The sequence below is a fragment of the Streptopelia decaocto genome (genome assembly GCF_964273445.1).
Source record: "Streptopelia decaocto genome assembly, chromosome: 2".
In the NCBI taxonomy this organism is placed as follows: Eukaryota; Metazoa; Chordata; class Aves; order Columbiformes; family Columbidae; genus Streptopelia; species Streptopelia decaocto.
The window spans coordinates 156,560,285-156,584,888 of record NC_138655.1 but is presented as its reverse complement, the minus strand read 5'-3'; the positions used below and the strand labels follow the sequence as shown (position 1 = coordinate 156,584,888).

At 43.8% G+C, this 24,604-nt stretch overlaps 1 protein-coding gene across 2 annotated transcripts in view; it reads left to right on the top strand.

Moving 5' to 3' along the window:
• Nucleotides 1–23,940, top strand: part of GALNT11 (polypeptide N-acetylgalactosaminyltransferase 11) — a 53,863-nt gene extending 29,923 nt beyond the window's left edge. For both annotated transcript variants that reach the window (XM_082044507.1, XM_082044508.1), the window contains exons 6-12: nt 49–298; nt 2,999–3,116; nt 4,646–4,798; nt 7,392–7,610; nt 10,895–10,999; nt 19,759–19,896; nt 23,185–23,940. In XM_082044507.1, coding sequence (XP_081900633.1) covers nt 49–298; nt 2,999–3,116; nt 4,646–4,798; nt 7,392–7,610; nt 10,895–10,999; nt 19,759–19,896; nt 23,185–23,316 — 1,115 coding nt within the window. In that variant the 3' untranslated portion in view covers nt 23,317–23,940. The remainder of the gene's footprint in view (nt 1–48; nt 299–2,998; nt 3,117–4,645; nt 4,799–7,391; nt 7,611–10,894; nt 11,000–19,758; nt 19,897–23,184) is intronic.
• Nucleotides 23,941–24,604: the final 664 nt, after the last annotated feature.

Below are 24,604 nucleotides of genomic sequence, written 5' to 3'. Positions count from 1 at the left end.
CCTGTGTCACCACGGATCTTTGTGTTTTCTGTTATTTGGCATCTGCAGGGCAAGTGCTGGTGTTCCTGGACAGTCACTGCGAGGTGAACGAGATGTGGTTACAACCCCTGCTGACCCCCATCAGAGAAGATCGCCGGACTGTGGTGTGCCCCGTCATTGACATCATCAGCGCTGACACGCTGACCTACAGCTCTTCACCGGTTGTGCGTGGAGGGTTTAACTGGGGCCTGCACTTTAAGTGGGATCTTGTTCCTCTGTCAGAACTGGAAGGACCCGAGGGAGCCACTGCTCCGATCAAGTAAGGTTCCACCTCCATGGTGTAAAGCTCTGTGTAACGCATGGACAATCAGAAGCACTTCAGAGTGTATCAGGGTGTGTAGTTCTAGAAGCAGATGCCTAACCTGGCAATACTTGACTTGTTTATTTTACTTAGAAATAGTTTTGCTTACTATTACCTAATTCAGTTTAATTTCTCACATTTAATCACAAATTTGATGTATCTATCCTAGTAGGTCAAGAAAACACACGCACTTTTAGAGAATACTTACACAAGAGTCTTAAGGGGCTTATCCTGTTCTGTATTAAATCTGTCCAATAATTTCACTTTTGAGCTACGTATTGATGTCTGTTTCCAGTCTGTCAATGTGTTTGGCTTAATGATGGGTTTGATAACTGCCTTTGTGCTAGTAATAGCCTGCATATCCCACTAATATAGGCTCTGTAATTTCAGTGCTAAAGAGTTGCTAGATTGGGAAAATATGTTTTTGTGCTAATAGGAAGGTGGTTTCATAGCTGATAGGTGAGAACATCAGAGCATATGGTAATTTTCTATGTCAACATTTTTTTTCTTTAGATTTCTTCTGTTTTTCCTCAAGCAAGCAATTATTTTGTCCTAAAGCTTCCTAAATGACTACACATGGATGCAAAACTATCTTTGAAATACTGCTTGTCTTTTTGCATAGTGTGGCAAAGGCCTCAAACTGTTAGAAATCTGTCGATATTGTTTCTGTGGTCTGAATTGCTTGAGAGTAGTTCTGAAACAAAAGTCTTGGTAAAGCTTCACACTAGGGCTTAGAAAGTTACTTTCTTTAGTCTTTCAACTATTGATGGCTGTCTTGCCTGTAGAGAACTGGCAACGTCTGGTTCTTGGTGGACATGCAACTGTTAAAAAATGTCAGTAGACATGTGTTTTTAGTAGCGGACACATATGGCTCAGACATGAGAATAGAAGCTGTCCCGGTGTGAATCCCTTCATGAGAAGGGCCAGTGCTGCCGGAGCAATGGCAAGGGGTTGATGGTGCTTTTTCTAGTTGCAGGTATCCATCTCTCTACAGAATTGAGGTCTGTGAGGTGGAATAACTGAATATATTATATGTATGTATATATATATAAGAACATTTTTTTTTTTCACAAACTGAGATACTTCTATACGATTTACAAAGCAAATCAGAAATTGAGCAGCCTCATGTCTCATTCTCTTTCCTTGGGCTGTAAACGAAGAGCATTTCAGGCTGACGCAAGCAGCTCTAGCACAAGGTTCTCTGCTGTGGCCGGACAGATCTGCAGTTTGTCTTCTCACATCACAAGATGTGGTCTGAGAAGCCAGGAAACTTCTTGAGTTACTTAACAGTTTGGCCACTTTGGAAGGTGTCACTGTGACGGTTTCTGAAGTGCTGAGGGAAAGGACAGACTGGGAAAATCTGAATGAGGAACCTGCATAGAAAGTCTTACAATCCTTATTCTGTGAAGAGCTGTTCTCACAGTTAATCTGGGGGTGCCTGAAGGTTGGTTCTTGCTGTGTTCATCCCTGGTGTTGCATTCCTTTAATTCACTTTTAGGAAAATCTCCCGTGGAAAAGGTAGGGAACGTCATAGTTAAAAGGTAGTCTAATCTAAAACTATTACATTTTCTGAGTATGAAAGTGATTTTTCCTACTTAGAGGTTTCTGCCTGCTGTGAAAAAGAAGCTAGATTGCTATTTAACCTTTGAAAATGGCTTTCTATCAAATGGAAAGTCTTAGGTTTTACATTTTAAAGGCCTTCATCATGAATTATTTTGGTGTCAGGGATGGAAAAATTGAAAGCAACCTTCCAACCCAGGTTTTAAAGTGACAGAGACTGTAGTAGAAAGTTGTGTGAGAACAAGCAAAGAAATCCAGACTTAATCTTGGTTTCATTGTAGATTTTTATTAACAAGGATGAGAGAAAGCACATTGTATGTTCCAACTATTAAATAATTTTTATGTAGTGTTTTTACTCTTTTATACTCTTCTAGGGCATCCACATATTACAAATGTGTGATACAGTAGCAATTCAATCTAGAGAGTGTACAATGATGGTTATATAGAGATTTTTTACAAAATAGGGCACCATTCTAGTAACATACGGGCAAGGTGAAAAACTAGGAAACCCTGAAGAGAAAATCTATCCAAATATACAAACTCTAAATAACTTACTAATAAACTGCTCATTGTATGTATGATGAAACAACACTGCTCCTGGTACTTAAATTCTATCCATGAAATAGAGTAAGATTTCTTTTAGCAGCCTCCTGGCTTCTGTAATTTAAATTTAGACCTTGTTTCTTGATTCAATTTGATGTTGGAAAGTAATTTATACTCAGGATTCTACTTCTTCTGCAGTTCAGTCGAGCTTGGTCTGTATAATTCACCCTTGTAAGAGGGGGAAGAACACATTATTGTGTGCAAGTGCACACCTTTGTAACTGTAGGGAAAATAGCTTCTAGTAAAGACAGATCTGAATATGGTTCATAGGTATTGGAACAATGAAAGATCCCAAATACCACTGACAGATCTACTTTTGAAAATGTTTAGAGACTTGAAGCGTGATCTGATGATTTCTAGTGTTTGTAGGGTTTAAATTGTGTTACATAGGTCTAAATTTAAGCTTTGGGATTAGCTGATTCAGCTAAAATTACTGGTGTGTTGTGGTTTTTTTTCTCTAAAAGTAAATGAGCTTCTTTCAATATTCCTTTTTAGGTCACCTACTATGGCTGGAGGCCTGTTTGCCATGGATCGTGAGTACTTTAATGAACTTGGACAGTATGATAGTGGCATGGACATCTGGGGAGGAGAAAATCTGGAAATATCATTTCGGGTAATCTAGCTTTTATGTGTACTGGAGTATGAACCTCAATGTCTGGCTGCTTCTCTTCCCAATGTACAGTTAGTTTCTTTCGCACTGGAATAGCTATTTGCACACAGAAATATTTGGGCACTTTTATTCCCAGGAGGGATGCTTTCAGCACACAGTAGCTGCCTTTGCAATAATCTTCAAGTTAAGTTTTAATGGGAAGATTTAAGAGAATTTTGAGCTCTGTAGTTACATATTTGTGGCTTTTTCTTTGTTTGGTGGAGAATTTCATAGTACCTGTAGAGAAGCAAAAGGAAAGAAGAATGATGCAGATTGCTTATGAACTCATTTCAGGAATGTCTAATGCATTTCATAAGTCAGTTAAAAAGATGCGTGGCTTACAGCAACATGGATGATAAGTAAGCTTATTATATTTCCTTAGACATGTTTGGGGCTTTTGAGACACTTCAGCCTCCTTTTTGACGTCCTGGAAATGTAGATATTTAATAACTAAAGAGTCATGTAGAGTAGTCAGCTTTGTTGGGAAAATAATGAGAAAGTTGTAATCAGGAGATGTGAAAGTGATGCTTCATTTGGCTTCCTATATATTTATCTCATCTTCCCTGTAACTCCAGTGAAAGAAACAAACAAAAAACCAAAGCAACTCCTCACAAACAGACAGACCCAAACAAAACCCCACACCCCCAAAACAAACAAAACACAACCAAAAAAACCCACCACACAACCCTCAAAACTTTAGGGGAATCTGTCAAATTGGTTCATTAGAGACATCAAGATTAGAGCTCAACAAAAAGAACTGGCATTTCATATATTTGAGTGACTTTACAAGGGTATGTACTTAATAAATAAAATCTTTCAAGTTTTTAGTACAAAATATAGTTATTAGATACCTGAGTAGAAGCGTATGGAATGTGAGGAAATTATTCTCTTTACCGTGTAATACACAGTTTCAATAAATAGGGCTTTGACAAATTGGAGTATGTTCAGAGAGCTTTATAAGATCTGGAAGGCCTGGCTCCCTGGGGGACAATTGAACAGAACTTGAGTCTTTATCTTATCCAGGAGTAGTTTTAGAAATGACTAGATTATAAACTGCTGAGGCGAGAAGCTTTTTCTGAGATCAGAGAACACGTTAGTCTAACAAAGAGCCAGTGACGATAATTTGCAGGATGGTGAAGTTTAAAAAAGTTTAAAAAAATAAATGGAAGTAGAGTGTAATGGAGATCGATTAACGCCCCTAAATGTAGTATTTGAATGTGAACAGTATTTCTGAGTTCCCATATACTTAACAGAAACAAACAGCTGTGTAAAATAGGTGCTTATACTTAGCTGAAAAGCTCTCCAGGCTCCCTTGCTGATACTGATAGATCTTCATGTCTACTGTGGAAGTACAGACATGTCATTCTCACGTAGGCAAATAAATTTAGATATCTTGATCTGCAAGTTGAATCCCAGCCCATATATTTCAGTGTTTTTTAATAGGTCATTAGATTATCATATTTTACAACATCTCCTATTTGTTGCATGGACAGATCTGGATGTGTGGCGGTCGGCTTCTGATCATCCCCTGCTCCAGGGTGGGGCACATTTTCCGTAAGCGACGTCCCTATGGCTCACCTGGGGGACAGGACACTATGGCTCATAACTCCCTGAGGCTGGCACATGTGTGGATGGATGAATATAAGGTAAGAGACTATTCTAGGTCGCAAAATAAGGTTATTGACTGGCTTGTTTGTCAGAGGAAGCGGGGTCAGTTAGCATCTCTAACGGGGTCTTCCTTCTGGAGTCTGAATTCCTAATTTTGATATGAATTCCTGTCTTCTGTAGGATTGTTGTTTGGCTTTTGAATGCTCAAGTCTTCTCTCTGTTACTTCTGCAGGAGATTCAGTTTTCTGCCTTTTTAATGATGTAAATGTTGATGAATGAGTTCTTGCAAGCTCTGCATTGCTTTGTGTCCAAATCTGTATTACAAGGCAGCCGCATTCTACTGCTATGTGCCTTCAGCTAGTTTCCACGTTGGTGAGACAGGGATTTTGATGGCTGGTTGTTTGCTTTCTATTTTAATTAGCAGGCTGATTCTTTGTCTTGCCCTGGAAGATCAATCAGGATTAACTTCTGAATTCAAGGACAAGCGTATTCCTTCCTTCAGATCATTGTACTGATGGTTTTAAATGTAGATCAGGCTTCTGTGAAGTTCCGATCTCTATGATGCTTGAGGTCTTTTTGCCTTGTGAGACCATAGGTTTTGCTGTGTGGCCAGCTCCTGTGGTCCCTACAACTTCTATACAGGGCATATTTTATTAACTTTATATTCTTTAGAGGTTTATGTTTCAAACCCCATTCTTTATCTTGATATTCAGTCAGTTTGAGGAACCTATATAGGGGTTGTTAATTTTCACCTCCATTCTCCATCTCCATAATGTATCGGTAGATTTGATCTATCACTTTCCCTTTTATTGGTGTCTGGGCACAGTTGTTTTGTGATTAATGATGGGTGTCTCTGAAGCTTGGAATTGATTCTTTGTTATAATTTGCAGCTAATGCTGCTTTGTCTAACAAGGACTTAAACTGCTGATTGTAGCCATCTCTTATCACAGGCTTGTTCTGAACTTTTCCAGCTGTTTCAATCTAATTATCTGATAGTTGCCAGAGACTATTATTATGACAGATTTACATACGGAGGGCAAGCCTGGAAATATTTTTGTTTTTATAAGTGTAATGCAAATATTTAGGGCCAGTATAATTTACTGATGTGATTGTATGCTGAATAATACAAAGATAAGGCTTCAAGGACCAGTTTTTCAGTAAAGAGCAAATATCAATATAATGTATTATAATATATGCTAATATGAATATAATATAAATAATATAAATTAAATGGTGTGATGGAAGGAAACAGCAAATTTTTCGTAACTGTCAAAAGCAAAATGTAAAAAGTTCATATCTACAATGGAAATAAATAACGCAGGAAAGGCAGGATACCAAAATTTGAACTTTAACTAGGAAAAGGCAATTGGAATAGCAGAGCTCCTTTTTTTTGAAGCAGACCAATGTTTTATAGTAACATCCAGCCTGTCTCCAAACATTCCCAGAGTTGTCCAACAGTCCGATGTACTTGATGCCTCCCCTACTGCTGCTATTAGAACAGCAGTGATACATCAAGTCCGTCCAAATGCTCAGAGATCTGGAAAAGGACAGATGTGTCATTTGTCTTGAGATGGTGCTCTCTGTCATCTGAATAGCAGAGACAGCGGTAAAGTAATTGAAAACTGTCAGAACCACATTATGGTAAGTGAATTCCAGATGTCTACTAGAGATTAATCCAAGAAAATACCATAGCTCAGTGCCCTAAAAACTGTTTTCGAAATAATATCTAGTAAACTAGTTAATGTGCAAATACAATGCCTTTTCTATGTAAATCTGGCTGGAATTAAGGACTCTACAAGGGGATTTTTCTTCTAGTTTCAGTAATAGTATTCATGCCACATTGTACATTCATGAATTCCTGTTTGTCCCCATTGTCTCTGCATTAGAGTTGAACAGCGTATAAGATTAAGCTGGAATCTTAATCCATCCTTGCCTAACTAGGTACAATTCTGAGTATAATAATAAATCACAACATGAAAAAATAACATTGCAGGAGCCTTTCTGGAGATGGTGCGGATGAATGGACAAACCAGGCCTCACAGAAAGCCCAGATGACAGTTCTGGTTCTTCATGTGAATAAGTGGGTGATCCCACTGACTGTCACAAGATAGTCCTACTTATATATCTATTCTGATATGATTTGGCTTTTTCTTGTCCTGGTAACCTGTCAAGTTGGAAGGCTGGAAATCATGGAAGACAAAAACCACTTGAACCCCACAACAATGGAAAAAAATAATTGGACAGTCAAACTAATTTAAAGAAACTTTGGTCAGATGAGGATAATGATGATATACCCGTCTGTTTCTGACCTAACGACTCCAGGACGCATTTATTGCTCATGGACTGTAGGGCTGATTTGTTTCCTCCTCAAGCAGGAGTCTAAAAAACATAAGCAGATTATTACCTGAGAAGTGTCTTCATCAAGAAAAGGATTAGCTCAGAGTTAGGGAGGATAAATCTCACCTCCTGTGGCAATCTAAACACTGCAGTTTACTAGGGCCAGTTTTGAACTTAATGGCTGAAAGCACTAGTGGAATGAAACTTTGGAAGTTCTGCAAACAGGAAAAAGTTGGAAATCAATAACGCAAAATTCTTCTTCCCTTCCCCCCAACCTGTTTCTCTTAAATACAGGAGCAGTATTTTGCTTTGAGACCCGAGCTAAGGATGAGGAACTATGGAAATATTACTGACCGTGTGGAACTGAGAAAAAGATTGAACTGCAAGTCATTTAAGTGGTATTTAGATAACATCTATCCTGAGATGCAAATTTCTGGGCCTAACGCCAAAGCTCCACAGCCAGTTTTTATTAATAGAGCACAGAAACGACCAAAAATAATCCAGCGTGGAAGGGTAAGAGAAACTTTCTTAAAAATATAGTATTGTATTTTTTAAATTCTTTTGAGATTCTTTCTGAAAAATTTGCTCAAATGCAAAAAAAGCAATCTGTTTCCGTAGAGCATAGAGATTTAGTTTTGCAACAAGCTGTCTTGAAAAATAACAGAATTTTCGTCTTTAGGCAAAGGCAAATTAGTTCCACTCTGATCTATATTGCAGATTATTTTCAGGCTAGATACTCCTCAATGAAGTTTGTTACCTCAAAGCTCAGAGTTACAAAGTTTTGATGTCTTTAGCGTGCACTTTTGTGGCAGTTGGTTCTGAAGATAGATTTGGATAGAGAGAAGTTTGGCCTCAAATATTCATGCTCTGTTGGTTTGTGATAAGAGTACAATGTAATTAGTTTCCAAACTCATTGCTTTTACTGGATAATTTTCTGCAGAGATGAACATTTGCATCTGAGACTGATGATGGCTTTTCTAGTCTTGACTGTTAGATAATGAAAAAAAATGAGGCTTGGTCCTTTTTTGTTCAAATAGGAGTGAAGAGATGTATTTTTATGTGTATTCATGAAGGAAATAATGATTGCTATTTATATTTATAATGCATGCCTTAACTCGGACACCTGTGTTCATGGGTTTGTATGCAGGCAAAGCCAGCACACAGTTGCATCTGTTCTCTCCAGTGCCAAATTCATCTGATGTGTGTTTTTTATGCTTCCCAAAAATAATGGAGAACTTCAAACCCCATGAAAGAGAAGACCTTTGAATAAACTATGTGTGCATGGATTATGGTTACCAGATTCCTTTCTAGCTCAATAACGGGAAGCACTAAGTAGGGATGTAGCACAGGCTGCAGTAGCTGTTGGCAGTTGCTGGTCCTGCAGGTAGATCCAGGCTGGAGGACCCGAGTTCATGCAGAACCCGTTGACATAATTAGATTATTTTGCTTGGAAGCAGCTATCTGGGAATCCACAATTTGTGCAATATTTTTATCATTATATCCTGGCCAAGCTATAAAGTTATTTATCATGTAGTTTCCCTGAATAAAACAGATAGAATAGGCCAATTCCTTAGTTGTTAAATGCTGTTATTCCCCTAGTAAGACTTTTATTTTTTTCCCATTATATTTAATGGCTTTCTGCTTTCATTCAGACAGAAGTTTAACTAAGGAATTGCTGATGTGGGGGAAGCTACTGAGGGATCTGAATCCCTCAACAACGCTCCAGGGGAAATCTTCCCAGCAAGAATTTCTCATGGTTTAATTTGGAGAAAAACTCAGTGCAACCTTTAAGAAGGGGGAGACAAGACACAGAAAAATGCAGAAAATTCCTTGGCTTGGTTCTCTGGGGTTCAAGAATTATACCAAGCATTGTGTGAGAGAGTCCGCTTTGGCTCTGGTCATTATATAAACTATTTCCAGATGCCTATGAGGAACAGAGTGATCAGCCAATGTTACCACTGCGTGCCAGACTCTTTAGGATTTGGGATGAACCACTCCAAATCCCAGCTTATTCTGAAAAACTAATTGGGCCAGAGATAAGTACTGGTTTGACAGCTGGGGGGAACTGTAATGATCACAAACTGTGACAGTTCTTGACAGTGTTATCAAATGCTGAGCATCGTGGCCAATAAAAACAAGGGCAAAAGTCCTATAAAACTCACGGAGCTGTACGGTTTGAAAGCTTCTGTTGAGTGAGGGATGATGAAAATGAGATCTCTCCTAGAAGTCTCTGGGGTGTGAGGAAACGTTACTTAGAAGGTTTTATGTAAATGTGGTGGTGCACTTGTGGCTGCCGATATGCCCTGGGACAGCCATTGCCAGAAATGGCGGTTAGCAAAGAATATTATTTGATATTTGCGCTCTCTAATTTTTGCTGTGATGTGATGGAACAGTTCTTTCCTTTTATTACTAGAAGTGTCTTGTTGTTTCTAAAACCCTGTAGAATCAATACAAACGCAGAGACAGCTATATATGTCTTCATAGTAAAACGCAGCTAGCTAATGAATCCGCCTGGCCTCGAATTCAGGGCAGCAAATTCTTTTTTCTCTACATTTACCTCCAGATTGGAAATAATTACTTTTAATGTGGATGCCCTGTCACCTCCCACACATGCTCGCACCCAGTCACTGTCAAATGCGCTCAGTAGAGAGCAGCTCTGCTGTAGAAGTGGCAGAATTGTGACCGTTGCTCAAATATTAATAATGGCCTTTCTCCTTTGCACCGTTGGCTGCGTGCGGTGCAGTTTGTGATGTGCAGGCAGTGGTTGCTGCTGGAATTGCCTGATCCCCACCACAATGGGGCAAGAAAAATAATCAGGCTGAAAAGGAGTCTTCTGCTGACCACCAGTTAGTTTAGGGCATGGGTATAACTTAAAAGCCAGAATAGAGGTGGTGTGTCTTGCTGAGTAACTCTATGGGGTTACAAACATCAATGTCTTAATGATTATTCACTGCTGGAACAGGACAACCTAATCCTCAGGCTCTGCACAAAATCGCTTGGGTGGCTTTTAGGGTCAAACCAGGAGAGATTGCTGACTTGCTGGGAACCTCCTCGTTCACTTTGGTGGTATGTGTTTACAGTTCAGTACCCCAGGACAGGCTCCTGACCTGAATCTAGTCCCCTGATACAACATTACTCCAAATCAGACTAGGCGCTGCATTTGAACTGGAGTGGGCATTTGGGCATCTGTAAAATTTTTCCCTTTTTCCCTGATCTGTCATTAAAATATCTTATCAGATAACTATGGCTTTTTGGTTACCTGAACACTCTTGAAAATCAATCTGCAAACAACATAACTCCCTGAAATTGCTTGTACTTGTGTAATTCCTTCTCGTTTTTCAAAGAGGCAGTCCAGCTTCATGAAGAGAGGCTGTGGGATGACACTTATGTTTAAACTAAACTGTAGTAAAATGTAGTTTCTATGGTATAGTTGATATTCCTGAGGTAGTGATTACATGAGACCTGAGACTTTCAAGGAGAGTGAAGAGCGGAAGGAAACTTGGAGTATGGCCAGTATGTGCTGAGCCATGTTGTGTGTCCTGCACTTGTACCACAAAGAGGGAAATCTTGATGTATTAGAAAGCAAAATGGAACTATGTAATGCTGGTTTTCCTCCAAATTATCTGAAAAACAAAATGGTATTTGAAAAGGGAAGGACTTTTTTTTATGTATTGTGGATTGTTTGCTTTTCTCTGTGAGCACACCAAGTCCTAGGCCTTGCAAGCATTACCATATGTTGCCTTTGGTGTATGATGTTTGTTGTTCGCTCTGTCCATCAAACTGTTTTCCTCTCACAGTTGTATCACCTTCAAACCAACAAATGCCTGGTTGCCCAGGGGCACCCCAGTCAGAAAGGAGGCCTGGTAGTGGTTCGGGAATGCGACTACAACGATCAAAACCAGGTATGATATTCCTAATTGTACTGAATAGCGATTCACTTCTTACAAATTGCTAATATATTTTCCTGCTGGTGAAGTGCCCTAGGATAACATCTCATCAGCAAGCGGGCTGATTTATCATTGAAACGGCAAGGCTGGCTGAGGAAACTGTGGAGCTTACTGCTCTGTACCTGCTAACGCTGAGTGTTGGACAGTATAATCTGTCTTTACGGCATGAATCTCGGTGTATGACTGAGGATTATCTGTAAAAGGCTCCTGGCGGCTTCATAATCCACTGATTGACACTTCAGAATTCGTAGAAGTGCTTTCAGTCAGTTCCTCACACTGGGCAGCCTTTTCCTGGCCTGCTGTTCTTTGCCTGCTCTACAACTGCTCCTCTGCTGCAGGACTGGCTGTAGGTTGGGGTGAATGAGTGATTTGTTGGTATCTTTAAACAGAAGGAATTATAAGGAATTTAGAAAATTCTTTGGCTACAGGTGAGGATTAATTTGGGATGGATGTGAAAATCGAACGAGGATTTTCATGTTACTACATGGAGCCTTTGCTATTCCACTTCTGTTCTTTCAGGCAACAGCAGTTCAGGACTTGGATAAACAATCTCCAGGGTAGAGAGATCTTCACTTAATGCCATAAAGACTTTCAGCTAGATAAGAGCTACGTGATTTAGGAGCCCATGGGACCCAAGTCTAAAAACTAGATCACATCTGAAGAGAAAACTAATCATTGATTGCAGTTCTTTTGGTTGGAAAATGATCTTCTGTGTAATCTTTTCACTGGAAAATGGCTTTCTGTGTAATATAGACAGTTGGTGCATGCGAGACCCGACCTTGACAAGTGGGTGCGTGGGGAAACCGGACTCACTGAAGTCAGATTGGCCTTACAAGCAAGTTTGTGTCTTTAGTTTATGCTTGCTTTGTTTTCTCTACCCTTCAGGGCTGCTAAGAAATTTCAAATTCTCACTGAAGTGCTTGATTTAAAAGAAATAACAGATGCTGTGTAACTTGCAGTTGTATCACCATTGTGGATAATACTTTTATTTGAAATTGACTTAGGTGATCGTCATTAAATAAAAATTACTCAAGCACTCAATTATTCTGATTTTTAGGACTTGACATGACTGACATTCCATTCATCTTTTTGCTATAGAAAGAAAAACAATAAGGGAAATGGTTCTTACAAAGGTGATGCATCTAGAAAATATTTAAAATATTTAAGTTATAATGAAAACTGGGATGTTTCATTAACTGTAACAGAAATACGCAGTCTGGGAGAATACTGGGGATTCAATACAGACTTAGAAATAAATGATGAAAATTTTGCGGTTAAAAATAGCGTAAGTAGAAGAGGTGACAGGACGTTATAGAATGAAGGTCAGTGCAGAGAGGTCTGAAGTAACAGAAGAAGCAAGAGAACTGGATTGTGAATTTTGCAAACAGAAAACTAACACGGAATGAGAACTATTGTAGTTGGAGAGCGGTCATGTGAAGGAACCCCCAAGATTGCCGAAGTGAATGCTCTCCCGCAGTTCAGCTGTGTGTCTGATTTCTGGAAACAAACCCGAGAATGCACGAGGTAGCGCACACCACAAAAACTGCAGCGTTGAAGTAGGGTAGAAAATATTTAAGCACATGGGAAAGATCATCATGAAAGGCTGGAGATGTCTGAAAAGTGGAAGGAAAAAACTGTGGTGTGGATTCTAGCCAAAACCATCATCTCAGGGTTAATCAGGTGGCGATTTGGGGATGAGGATGCTGAAGCGGGCTTTGGGCTAGACACTGCCCTAAAGGAGGAGGACAAGGAGCAGTTACTGACAAAGTTGGAAGAGAAGCATGAAAGAACATTAAAAAGAAAGGTTTTGGAGTGAAGCCCAATGGCCAAGATAGGACTAACTCGTGGGAGTGCTTGTGATCTAACAGCTAAAAGAAGATTGGGTTTGTCATGTAGCTTCTGTGTGCTTGCCTTCTTCCTGACCTAAATCCTTAAAGCCCAGTTTCTTTGCTAAAAAATCTCCTCTTAAAGTCCACGGAATTATGTGGATTTTTCTCCACTGTTTGTTTTCGAAAACACTAGGTTGACTCTTCAGCTTTACTTTCTGTGTTGTTGTAACCTCTCCTCAGTGTATTTACTTCATTCCAATATTTTAACCTTTCTCTTACTTAGCAATATATTAAGCTTTAAAAATGTGAGTGTTGCCAGTCCAGCTGGGGATGGTGCTAAGGTGTCTGAGCATGTGCATCTGTAACCTGGGACTTCAAAAGATTGCTGATTTGGACAGGTGATTTCAGAAAAGCTCTGTTAATGCCCTTGTAGCACTTTTATATTTATAAGAATACATACTTTGCAAACTGTTCCAGAATCAATCTAGAGGGATGCGCTCACTTGTGCAGTTCTACTCTAAGATCCTTCTCCCTAAACAATTCTTCGTTCCCTCTGACGATCGTCATGAAACATCAGCAACACACTGAGCTGTGAAACAGAAAGCATGTGTCTGCTTTTGAGCGACCTTCAGGAGGACATTGGGTTTTCAGGGTAGTAATAGCTTAAAATAATTATTATAGATCACCGAACTTTGCTGTTCCTAATTATTTCCATTGGTATCCATGTCGTCGGTATCCGTAATAACGGGAGCTAAGTCTATGCGAACAGCTGTGATGATGCCAATTGCCAGGCACATCTCTTCCTCAGTGCTGAGGCAGCTTTTTTGTGCTCTTTAGCTGAATTTTTGTCTTTTAAAAACTGTCTGACAGAATAACACAATAGCACCAATCTAAGCAATAGATTGTAACTGATGAAAGCACCGGGATGCTGCTCATGTCAGCACGGTTCACGGCAGGGATTTTCTTTCACAAAAAGGGCTGTTTCGGTAGTAGTTACTGTCTTGTATTTACTGAAAACTTTCAATGCATTCCTCTAGCGCTAATGCCATTTGCAGAATGAATAACTGTGTGTATCCACAGAGCTGTGCCAGCTGGCCAGTGCTGCCTCTTGCACTCGGCTGTGCGCCAACAGCCAAGGGGTAGGCGGCTGCTTCCTGCTTTATTTCATACCATTTCGAAGTATTTATTCCCTTTTCTACCTACCATAGATCATTTGTTTTATTGTTTTTCCTTAGCGTGAAGACAGGTTTTGGTTTAATACGGTCATCTGTGTTGAAAGCGATTTCAATCTTCTAGAGATACTCCATTTTTCAAAATGAAATGGTTGCGTAGGCCATCCTCCTAGGTGATGAGGGACTATTTGAGCCCTTTCCTCACTTGAATTTCTTCCGAAGTATTTCATTTACATTAATTAATCTCACTGTAGGAACAACTTCATCTTTCACCAAAAAAAGTTCAGTAATACAGCACTATATCTCTTTATTACGGTAAAAAGCAATCCCAGATGGGCGGTCACTGGGATATAGGGGTTTATGGAGGCAGTGAAGAGCACACCAGCTTTGCCAACAGTGGAAGCCTGAAAGCAGTTAGGAAATCCAACTATTAGTAAAATGAGAGAGCAAAAAAGCTCCACTATCCAGTCATTCTGCTGCTGTCCTGGCAAGGAGTTAAACTGGAGTTGTCACTGAAACTGTTAATTAAGCTGTATATGAGGAAAAGCTGTTTCTAACCACCTGCCTGTGTGTAAATGAGATTAATCTTAGCAGTTGGCTGGGTGATTTGCTTGTGTTATATGGGGGTGAGGTAAAGCCCTAAAGTTGCTAGAAGCCTAGGAAACCTCAATCTTAAATCTGTAAATAGTCCAAACTACCTTTTGAGGGGACTAAATTGAAAATCTAGTTCTTCCTAAGCTGCACCTCTGTAAAAAGAGGCTTATACTTTGGATCTCCTTCCATTAATTTTGTCCACGAGACCTACCCTAGCCTGTGCTGTGTGTCTGTCCGTCAGTGACCAGAAGTATGCTCAGAAAACGCTTACCCCAGATCTGGGGGTCCCATTTCCACTCTGGGAAAGCTGAACCAGCTGCTGCGTGCCTGTGTCTCTGCCGCCAGAGGAGAGGACATCGATGGATTTATCAGCGGTCCTGGCTAACCAGGGACTTCCCAGCTGATTGGAAGCTGGCAAATGCGATGCCCATCTCAAAGAAGGGTTGGAAGGAAGCAATTACAGGCCTGTCAGTCTGACCTCAGTGCCAAGAAAAGTCGTGGAGCAGATCATCCTGAGTGCCATCACACAGCACGTACAAGACAAACAAGTTATCGGGCCCAGTCAGCATGGGTGGCCAGCAGGACCAGGGCAGTGACTGTCACCTTGTACTCAGCACTGGTGGGGCCAAACCTCAAATCCCGAGTCCAGTTTTAATCTCCTGCTGACAAGAAAGACCTTGAGATGGTGGAAGGAGAGACCTCACTCTCTGCAACTGCCTGAAAGGAGGTTGGAGCATGGAGGGGGTTGGTCTCTTCTCCCAAGTAACAAGTGACAGGATGGGAGGAAATGGCGTCAAATTGTGCCAGGGAAGGGTCCGATTGGATATTAGGGAAAAATTTCTTCCTGGAAGGGGTTGTGAAGCACCAAAACAGGGAACTGGTGGAGTCACCATCCCTGGAGGGGTTTAAAAGACACATAGATGAGGTTCTTAGGGCCATGGTTTAGTGCTAGAATTAGGCTGTGGTTGGACATGATGATCGTAAGGGTCTCTCCCAACCAAAATGATTCTATGACTTAGATGGGTGGGAGACTTGGGCAGGCACCTGAGCAGCACCAAACCAGAGATGCTCCGCCTTAGGGAAGGTCTCTGGGTGCTCCAGGGACTTCTAGGACCTCAGAAGGGTTGGTTGGCAGCTGGATGAGTCGCTGCACTCCAAGGGGTCCTTGCACCTTTCCTGTTATGCTGTCCCGTATGTTAAGAGGCAGGGAAAAAAGGGCTGCTAGGAAGAGGCCAATCCAACAGCATTCAGCAAATTCAATCTTTTATTTAACCCAAAACTTGATCGATTTCGCTACAGAGAGAGGATTTCCCCAACATCTGCCATTTAAGTTTTATTTGAAAACAGAAACAAGTCATTATATTCTAATTGCATCCTGGTGTTTTTCTCCGACTCCAGTGAAAATAGTGATTTTCCTTAGACCTGTGGGGCAGATCAGTCATTAACCTATGTCTCTGGGGGCACCACTTAAAGGTGCTGCTCCCCTCTGTGCTGGGAACTGGGCATGATGCCATTTTTTTAAACTGAAATCTGACAGTGATACACCTCATCTCTTACCTCTTTTTTTTTTTTTCTTTAAATAAATGTTTTAAATTATGTGTTTTTTTGTAGAAAATACATAGGATAAAACAAGACCGCACTCAGAACTGTGTGTTATATCCTAGACAGGCACCTTATTGGTTATAGACTTTTGATATTGCGCATGAGCCTGGACACAAGCCAGTCATGGACAAATTGAAAATGAGAGCGGTTTATTCTCCTTGTAATCAGATCCCAGCGGTGCTCCTGCCAGGAGAGGTTTCCTTCCCATACTGGGCTGTTGCTCCTGATGCCTGTAGCAACCAGAGCTAAACATCATCCTCCCCTTCTTCAGCAGCTCAGCAGTTAATAAGTGTTGGAGTGTGCAAAGGCTTGAACTTATATAACAAAAATCCCAACCCATGGGGTGGCTTTGCTTTCCCCATGCTTCAATCTGGTAATAATCTGCAAGTTCATACTGATACTCTAATCCGAATTTGGAACCATAATGTGCCCCAAATTCACATATATATTTTTTTTTCCTTTGTTTGCTACACCAAACACATAATTAGTTTGAAATTAATTTTGGCTGTCTGGTATAAATCTTTCTGGAGAAGTATCACACTGGATTTAACCGCTGTTGTGTGTTCTTTGCTGTTACTCTGCTTCTGATTAAAGAGCTGCTCCCTGTGTCACTGCAGTCTGCTCTCTCAGTTCTTACCAGTTTCATCTGTTGTTTGGATTTGGCTCGATCATTATTCTTCTTTTAACAATAACACTCTTCTGGCAAGTCCTGCTATTTCTCCGTTCTCTCCTCCTCTTCAATCTTGCCGTGCTTGCTTTCTCGTTACACGGTTTAAACAGAAAAAGTGTGTGAAAAGGCACAGAATGCCTGAGGTGTGGGCAAATTTTAATGTAATACCTGCGCTTCCTCCAGTGAGTCCTTCACTGTGTTATAGTGGTCACTGTGATAAGGAATGAGCTGTGTGCTTTGCAGTCGTGCTGTCCACATGAGACAGTGTCTGGGTCACAGCTCCTTCCAGAAGGCTGGTTTTAGTTTCATCAGGAAAAAATAAATCAGAATTAGATTAGAATTGTGACATACTTTCTCCTCCTTTTCCCTCCCCCTTTCTAACGTAGGTTATTTTGAGGTGCACATACCCAAGTTCATCCATTTCTTTGCTTTCTGGGCCATGGATCAAAGTCTCCCATTGTTCATTAGAGCTCCAGGTCCTCTGCCAAACTGATGTTGGCCCAGGACACTGAGGGAGGATGGCAGGACCAGCAGCTCCTGCAGCGCAGCCAGACCGATGGTCCAGCTCCCTGACCAACCTCAGACACAGGATCACAGAACAGTTTGGGTTGGAAGGGACCTCCAAAGCTCATCCAGTCCACCCCCTGCCATGAGCAGGGACATCGTCACCCACATCAGGTTGCTGTGCTCCAGAGCAAGAGTTGGGCAGTGAGAGCCCACAGGGGCTGGGCAGGAACTGCAGCAGCTGAAGGTGCTTAACACTGTTTTATGCCAACAACAAAAATACCTGCTTGTGGGAGGGGATAAACTGACAGCTTGAGCAAGTTCTTACTTCTTCTTAGAGGTGGTGGTGGTTTTCAGTGTGATCACAGAGGTTATCAAGGGAGACCTGGACAGGCTGGATGAAATTAAATATAACAAGGGCAAGTGTAGATTCTTGCATCTCGGCAGGAACAACCCCAGGTTCCAGTATAAGCTGGGGAATGACCTGTTGGAGAGCAGTGTAGGAGAAAGGGACCTGGGGTTCCTGGGGACAGCAGGGTGACCATGAGCCAGCACTGGGCCCTTGTGGCCAGGAAGGCCAATGGTACCTGGGGTGGATTAGAAGGGGGGTGGTCAGTAGGTCAGAGAGGTTCTCCTGCCCCTCTACTCTGCCCTGGGGAGACCACACCTGGAATATTGTGTCCAGTTGTGGCCCCTCAGTTCCAGCAGGACAGGGAACTGCTGGAGAGAGTCCAGCACACGGCAACAAAGATGCTGAAGGGAGTGGAGCATCTCCTGTGTGAGGAAAGGCTGAGGGAGCTGGGGCTCTGGAGCTGGACAAGAGGAGACTGAGGGGTGACCTTATTAATGTTTATAAATATATAAAGGGTGAGTGTCAGGAGGATGGAGCCAGGCTCTTCTCGGTGACAACCAATGATAGGACAAGGGGTAATGGGTACAAACTGGAACACAGGAGGTTCCACTTAAATTTGAGAAGAAACTTCTTCTCAGTGAGGGTGCCAGAGCCTGGCCCAGGCTGCCCAGGGAGGGTGTGGAGTCTCCTTCTCTGCAGACATTCCAACCCGCCTGGACACCTTCCTGTGTAACCTCATCTGGGTGTTCCTGCTCCGGCGGGGGGATTGCACTGGGTGATCTTTCGAGGTCCCTTCCAATCCCTGACATTCTGTGATTCTGTTTCTCTGACCTGGAAGTTCACATAAATTCGAGAACTCAAATGCAGTTGAAGCTGCGGCTGTGGGACCAAAGCATTCTCGCTTCAGACAGATGGGCCTCAGGGAGCGGCTGAATTCAGTTCCCACCACCCTGTGAGCTGCAGGATATTGTGGGGGTTCTTGAGGTCCAGATCAACACGTTTTCATGTTGGCTCAGCCAAAATGAAGTGGGTGGGACGTGCGAGGGCTGGTGTCCCTCCGAGCATGGCACAGCCAGCAAAACCAGTTTGGCTGGGGAGCAGAGAAGGACAAAACCCTGTCAGTTGCGGAAAATGTAGTTTTAGAATGGGAACGGTGAAGCAGTGATTTCTCTTGCTCCCTGGAGAGGAGTATGGGAAGTTTTGATAGCTTCTGCATGTCAGTGCTCATCTTCTAATTGAGTGAAGATCTCTGAGCACCAGGCCACCAGCTGCAAGGAGCAGGGCCCTGGGAGCAGTGTGGGGACCGATGTAGGCTGCTTGGCACCAGAATTTGCACAGCTGATGTTGGTTTCTCATCATTCATTATCTACAAGCTGACCCCAGGGTACAATGTTAAATAAATTTCTCATGTGGTTATGGACAAATGCAGCAGTTTCAAAACAGACTGGAGATCCCTTTTGGCCTCGTGTGCCTGCCCAGCTGCTGCCCAACAGCTCTTGGGCCATCTGCTGTCACCCAGTGTTCTCTGACCCCATGAGAGCTCTTTGCATGATGCTGGCGCAATCCACCAGCCGCTGCTCCAGCCCTGTAGAATCATCCACGGGTAAGGGGATTTACTGCCTGGTTTAACGACTGTGCTTGGGGAGCAGCTGGTCACCTGCTCAGAGGTCCACCTGTCACCTTGTCCTGTCTACACTCCTGGACAGGAGGAACACATGGGGGCTGCTTAGTTTTGAAAATGCTAGTGCAGAGCAGGGTCACAAGTGGTCCTTGTAGTGGCTCTGCATGGACCAAGGCTGCGTGATGTTGGGCAGGTGACAGAGCACTGCAGTGGAGTTACAGGTGCTGCCAAAAAGGCAGCAAAGCAGCAGAAAGTGTTGCACGATGGAGCTCTGACATCCAGATACTACAGCTCTTCTGTAGCTGCACAAAAGACATAAGGTACCTGCCCCAAAGCATTGGAATGAAGGTGTTTCTATCTCCTCTTTCAGGTCTGGATTTACAATGAAGATCACGAGCTGATTTTAAATAATCTCCTTTGCTTGGACGTTTCGGAAACTCGCTCATCTGATCCACCTCGTCTCATGAAATGCCACGGGTCCGGCGGCTCGCAGCAGTGGACCTTTGGGGTAAGTGGAGTGCTTGACATAGAGCATGTTGCTTGTAATCAATGTCTCGTTAAGTGATAATAGCACTAACTGGATATCGGGCTTGAGTGTAATCATGACCAAATCCCCAATGTCCCAAGCTGGTTGTGCTGAACTAGGCCTAGCCCACAGTCCGAGCAGCCTGTACAAATGTCACACAGCTTTGGTGGCTGCATTTCAGCCTCAAGGAGACTTTCCCCGAGCTCTGGGACATGCAGGTGTTTTCCTTTGCCACACAGGCAGGTTTCTGCAGCTCCATTTAGCCCTTTTTTTGCTTGTTACAGCCACCTCCAGCACTGTGGCTCACAGGGACGTGCCAGAGAGAACAAAATCCCCCCCACAGCTCTTTGTTGTGTTGTGTTTGTGGGGCCGGCAGGCGGGAGCAGTCCATGGAGTAATTTCTGTTTAGTGCTTGAAGAAGCACAGAGCTGAGGATTGAGAGAGGAGGTTTTGTGCAGTTGCTTCTGCCTTATAGTGGCATCTTGTTCGTTTAATCATTTAGAGCCTGAAGTGGCTGATTTCACAAAACTGAGAAAGTGTACCCAGGTGGCCAAAAAGGCCACCAGCATTCTGGCTTGTATCAGGAATAGTGTGGCCAGCAGGACCAGGGCAGTGACCGTCCCCCTGTCCTGGGCACTGGTGAGGCCAAACCTCAAATCCTTGTTTGCTTTTGAGTCCCTCATGACAAGAAAGCCCTTGAGGTGCTGGAGCAAGTTGAGAGAAGGGAACAGAGCTGGTGAGGGGCTGGAGCACAAGTGTGATGGGAGCGGCTGAGGGACCTGGGGGGTTCAGCTGGAGAACAGGAGCTGAGGGGAGACCTTCTGATCTCTGAACTGCCTGAAAGGAGCTTGGGGCATGGAGGGGGTTGGTCTCTTCTTCCAAGGAACAAGTGACAGGATGAGAGGAAATGGCCTCAAGTTGCACCAGGGGAGGTTTAGATTGCATATTAGGAAAAATTTCTTCCCAGAGAGGATTGTTGGGCACTGGAACAGGCTGCCCAGGGCAGTGGTGGAGTCACCATCCCTGGAGGGGTTTAAAAGATGTGCAGATGAGGTTCTTAGGGATGTGATTTAGTGGTGGACTTAGCAGTGTTAGATTAACTGTTGGACTCAATGATCTTAAAGTTTTTTTCCAACCAAAATGATTCCGTGATTCTGTGAAATTTGGCTCCTGTGTATGAACTCAGAGGCTGCCCCCTCGCATTCCCCACACATGTCAGCGAGTCTGTAGTGCAGACACCGCAAGGAAGAGGAGGGCACTGCCAGCTCTGCCTGCTGCACTTCAGGCCGCTCTGCATGGAGTCTGGGGTTCATACCCTGCTGCTTGTTGGCAGCACGAGTTCCTGAGCGCAGTGACACGGAGGTTGTTGCAGTCCGGGGTGGTTTGGAGATGCAGAGGCAGATGCTGCTTGAGCCCAGGGCTGTGTGTGTCTGACACTCGTGGAGATGTCTCACAGCTCTGCCACCTCCTGTGCCAGCGGTGCCACAGCCACGGCTGCCAATGGCAGTGGGAGCAGGGAGCTGAGAAATTTTGCTTTGCTGCTGGTAAGAGATTATTGAAGTTGTTCAGTTTGAGTTAGGAGACAAGGATTTCACAAGACTGAGAGAAGGACCACAAGCCACAAAGATGCTGAAGGGAGTGGAGCATCTCCCGTGTGAGAAAAGGCTGAGGGAGCTGGGGTTCTGGAGCTTGGAGGAGACTGAGGGGTGATCTCAGTAATGTTTATAAATATGTAAAGGGTGTCAGGAGGATGGAGCCAGGCTCTTCTCAGTGACAACCAATGATAGGACAATGGGCAATGGGTACAAACTGGAACACAAAAGGTTCCACTTAAATGTGAGAAGAAACTTTTTCACGGTGAGGGTGGCAGAGCCTGGCCCAGGCTGCCCAGGGAGGTTGTGGAGTCTCCTTCTCTGCAGACATTCCAACCCGCCTGGACACCTTCCTGTGTAACCTCATCTGGGTGTTCCTGCTCCATGGGGGGATTGGGCTGGATGAGCTTTTGAGGTCCCTTCCAACCCCTGACATTCTGTGATCCTGTGACCCTTGAAATTTGACATGCACAAGTGTGAGGTGGTGCCTGTTGTGGTGATGGAGAACCTGGGCCTCGTGTGTGGAACGCGGGTTGGAGCTGGCCCTGGGCACCGGGCGGGAGCTGGGTCTGTAAGTGTCACACTGGTGCTTATTATTGATCAACAACAAAAGAAAGTGAATCAAATATTGGAATTAATTAGGAAAGGATTAGGAACCAAAGCAAAAAATGTCATCACACCCTTGTGGTTTCCATGTACTGGTCACTTCCTCTCACAGAGGCTAAACTAGGGCTAGAGAAGGTTCAGAGGTGGGTGGGAGGGCAAATCGAAGGTGTGGAGCACCTTTCACATGAGGAATGTGTGAGCGGGCTGGGACTCTTTCGATAAGCAGAGACTTGCAGGAGTGAGGGAAAGTACGTGTGAGTCGCTGGTACAGGGAAAGGCCGACTGTGCGCTGGGTTACAGCACGAGACCTGAGTGGGGGGATGTTCTGGAGGAGGTGAGTGTCAGGAGGATGGAGCCAGGCACTTCTCGGTGACAACCAATGATAGGACAAGGGGTAATGGGTACAAACAGGAACACAAAAGCTTCCACTTAAATTATGAAGAACCTTGTTCTCAGTGAGGGTGGCAGAGCCTGGCCCAGGCTGCCCAGGGAGGTTGTGGAGTCTCCTTCTCTGCAGACATTCCAACCCGCCTGGACACCTTCCTGTGTAACCTCATCTGGGTGTTCCTGCTCCATGGGGGGATTGCACTGGATGAGCTTTCCAGGTCCCTTCCAATCCCTGACGTTCTGTGATTCTGTGTGAGACTTGTGTGTTTGTGCCTCCTGTGTTCCTGGATCTCTTCTCACACCCGCCTGGGTCTGGCCGTGCGGGACAGCCCTGTCACACCATGTGGCAGCTGTGGGTGGCAGCATCGCCGAGGCCGGGCCAGATACAGAGCAGGGTTGTGCTGCTGGTACCTCCTGGGCTCCCTCTTGCAGTGCTGGGGGGCGGTTCTGATCATCCCTGTACCTCGTTGAGAGACAACGGTATAAGCAGAGTCTGAACTGAGTCTCTGCGAGGACACCAGAGCCCTTGTCCCGAGGTCTGAAGGTGGTTATGGGTTTGCTGTGCTCTGCTCTGGGTTTCGGGGAGGTGCTGAGAGGCCCTTACACATGGCTTTCACCTTCACTGCACCGTGGAGGAGAGCAGAAGTTGTGATAAATAAACCCCGCCTGTCTTTGTCTTCTCCAGAAAAACAACCGCCTGTACCAGGTCTCGGTGGGACAGTGCATGAAGGTGGCAGATCCCCTGAGCCACAAAGGGTACGTGACCATGGCCATCTGCGACGGGTCCCTTCCGCAGCAGTGGCACTTCGAGAGCTGAGGCAGCGCGGGCGCGGCTGAGAAGGTGCTAAACCGAGACCCCGTTCCCCTTCAGCCGCCGTTCCCAGCCGTTCCGGAGGGCTCTGCCGCCCCAGCCACTCCAGGACCCTCCAGGAGGAACGAGGAGGTCCAGGGGGTCACTGTCCCTGCTCCGCTCCAGCGGCCCCACTGCAGGACAATGTCTGCAAGTGCAATTTCTCAGCGGTTCCTTGGGTTCTCCTGGATTATTGAACTGGTTTTAAGTAAGAGAAATTATTAGAGCGACGTAATTTAAATTGTGAGATTCTAGCTTTGTGGATCCTTTAAATGACAATGACAGCAAGGAGTCCTCTTCAAGTATTCCATTGGCAGTGTCTCATTGATTTATGTTCTAGTATGGTTTTACTGGCCAAATGATTTTACTTTTTCTGGAAAATATTTTTATTCCCTTTTATCTTCTGAAAATTGTCATTTGTAATATTTAAATTTAGTTCTTTTAATTCACAATTTTAGGACATCTCATGTAGCTTAAATTCTTAGCTGTCATTCGTCGCTTCGTATTTAAAACAAAGTAACTATTACAAAGTCTATTTTGATGACTCATGACAGTAGCTGCATTAAAAATAAAGTATCATTTTTTTATTAATCTGTATGGCCTCGCTCTTTGTAGCCATCGCACCGGAAAGCATTAACTAAGATAAGGATAATATAGGTCTAGTTTTCACTTTATTTTCTTCACAGCCGGCTCTTTCTCCTCTCATTTCTTGGAATGTTTGACAGGTAATTTCTTTATTTATGTTTCTCTTTCTCTTCCCAAGTTCATTTATTTCACTGTTTGCCTTCTTTTGACTTCTGCCTCAGCCCCGGATGCATCTTCAGTGCGTGGCAGCTGCTGCAGAAGCTGCTTTCACCCTGTGTATTTGTTCTCAGCCGCGTTCACCAGGCGCTGCTTCAGACACCAGCACAGCACAAACTCTCCGGCCTCCAGTTATCGACATTTCGGGCAGCGTGAGGCAGTAACGATAGTGTTGGAGTCATTGCAGACATTGTCTTCCTGCAGACAGAGCGTTCGCTTGTGACAGAAGAAAATGGGCAGCTCCTCGCCTCCAGTCGTGGGCAGGGAGGAACCAGGTGAGCAGGGCTTACTGTAAACCACAGCACGTGGAAATTCTTCCAGGTAAACATTACAATGGGAGTCGACAACACCAAAAGTCTTCAGACCCAACCTCAGCCCCTTCCAGCAGCTGCACATCCCCTGGGGCTGGTGCCGTGTGCCCCGAGGGGCACCCGGAGGCTTGAAATCAGGGGGA